Source organism: Nicotiana tomentosiformis, chromosome 7, assembly GCF_000390325.3.
Source record: "Nicotiana tomentosiformis chromosome 7, ASM39032v3, whole genome shotgun sequence".
NCBI lineage: Eukaryota > Viridiplantae > Streptophyta > Magnoliopsida > Solanales > Solanaceae > Nicotiana > Nicotiana tomentosiformis.
Window position 1 is genome coordinate 85,819,442 of NC_090818.1, and position 2,051 is coordinate 85,821,492.

At 46.0% G+C, this 2,051-nt stretch overlaps 1 protein-coding gene across 1 annotated transcript; it reads left to right on the forward strand.

The window, feature by feature from the left end:
- The first annotated feature begins 206 nt into the window (after window positions 1-206).
- On the forward strand, window positions 207-1,845 carry LOC138895934 (uncharacterized). Its single transcript, XM_070180695.1, has 3 exons — window positions 207-338; window positions 456-908; window positions 1,657-1,845. The coding sequence occupies exons 1-3, from the start codon at window positions 207-209 to the stop codon at window positions 1,843-1,845; spliced, it is 774 nt and encodes a 257-aa protein (XP_070036796.1).
- Window positions 1,846-2,051: the final 206 nt, after the last annotated feature.

Below are 2,051 nucleotides of genomic sequence, written 5' to 3' on the forward strand. Positions count from 1 at the left end.
AGAAGACTTTGGCACACTTTCTGAGCATGTTTGGGACTTTGGCTCAGGTAGGGTTGATTCCGGTTGCACCAGCTACTTCACAGGCAGGGGGAGGGGTCCAGAATCCCGCTACACATACTCCATATCAATAATCTCATGTTGATCAGGCTTCGGGTGTTATATTGGTGCAGCCCGTGATTGCAGTTTAGCCCAAGGTTGGGCGAGCTATGTCGATTGAGGAGCAGAAGAGGTTAGAGAGGTTCCAGAAGTATCATCCTCCTCATTTCTACGGCGGGGCTTCTGAGGATGCACAGGGTTTCTTAGACCAGTGTCACCATATCCTGCATGCTATGGGTTTGGTAGAGTTGAGCGAGGTTGACCTTACTACTTTCTAACTGACGGGACCGACATATAGGTGTTGGAAGACTTATGAGGTGAGTAGGTTAGCTGGCACAACGCCACTTGCTTGGTCCCAGTTCACTGATCTGTTCTTGAGGAAGTTTATTCCACATACCCGCAAGGACGAGTTGCACACCAAGTTTGAGCTCTTGCGCCAAGGGAGTATGGTTGTGTCTGAGTATGCTATGAGGTTTGTGGAGTTATCTCATCATGCACCTACTTTGGTTTCCACTGTTAGGGAGAGAGTCCGCAGATATATTGAGGGTCTCGCTTATAGCCTCAGATTTGGGATGGCACAAGAGTTGGATACCTTGACTTCATTCAATCAGGTTGTGGAGATTGATAGGAGGTTGAAGCGTATATGCAGGCAGGAGAAGGGGTGTAGGGAGGCCAAGAGACCTAGAGGTTTTGGAGGATTTAGCAGTTCCCACTATTCTGTTACAGCCCGTCATGTCAGAGGCTTTGATAGTCGACCAATTCAGTCCGTACTTCAGTTTCTCGTAGTGCTCCAGCTAGCTAGGGACCCTAAAGTACTCATATTTGATAGCCATCCTTTAGTGCACCTTTTGCATGACGTTTCTACAATAGTTATTCCAGTCATCCGGGGCAAACTCAGTACCAACAGCCACGTCCGTAGATGGGTTGTTTCGAGTGTGGTGATACTAAGCACATTGAAAGATATTGTCCCATACTTCGGAGGGGTGAACCTCAGCAGGGTACTCAGGCTATGGTTTTCGCTCTAGTCGCTACTCCACCTGCGCAGCCAGCTAGGGGTGGAGGACAGGCCGGTAGAGAACTTCCTAGAGAGAGAGGACATGCCCATTGTTATGCTTTCCCTGGTAGGTTAGAGGCAGTTGCATCATATGCTATTATTACATATATATTGTTCTACTCTATCATAGAGATGCATCAGTTTTATTTGATCCGGGTTCTACTTATTCGTATGTGGCATCCTATTTTGCTTCACATTTGGATATGTCTCATGATTCTTTGGATACTCCTATTTATATGTCTACACCCGTTGGGGATTCTATTATGGTGGACTGTGTCTATCGTTCTTGTTTGGTCACTATTGGGGGCTATGAGACTAGGGTTGACCTTCTATTACTTAATATGGTGGATTTTGATGTGATTTTGGGCATGGATTGGTTTTTACCATATCACGCTATTCTTGATTGCCACGCTAAGACCGTGACGTTGGCTATGCCGGAGTTGCCTAGGTTGGAGTTGAAAGGTTCATTGGGTAATGTTCCTAGTGGGATGGTGTCTTTTCTGAAGGCTCAACGGATGGTTGAGAATGAGTGGTTGGCGTACTTAGCCTTTGTGAGGGATGTTAGTTTTGATACACCTACCGTTGAGTCAGTTTCGGTAGTGAGGGAGTTTCTCGATGTGTTTCCAGTAGACCTACCAGGAAAGCCACCCGATAGGGATATTGATTTTGGTATTGACTTGATGCCGGGAACTTAGACCATATCTATTCCACCGTACCGCATGACTCTAGCAGAGTTAAAGGAATTAAAGGAATAACTTCAAGAATTGCTAGATAAAGGTTTCATCAGACCTAGTGTTTCACCGTGGGGTGCACCAATGCTACTTGTGAAGAAGATGGACGGTTCCATGAGAATGTGCATTGACTACATGCAGTTGAACAAGGTTACTATCAAGAACAAGTA

Bases quoted from the DNA above. Each gene is read 5' to 3' on its own strand.
- LOC138895934 (XM_070180695.1), top strand. From the start codon at position 207: ATGTCGATTGAGGAGCAGAAGAGGTTAGAGAGGTTCCAGAAGTATCAT. The intron at 339-455 runs GTAGAGTTGAGC...GCTTGGTCCCAG, and splicing joins TCCTGCATGCTATGGGTTTG to TTCACTGATCTGTTCTTGAG. The intron at 909-1,656 runs GTACTCATATTT...TCTTTTCTGAAG, and splicing joins AGCTAGCTAGGGACCCTAAA to GCTCAACGGATGGTTGAGAA.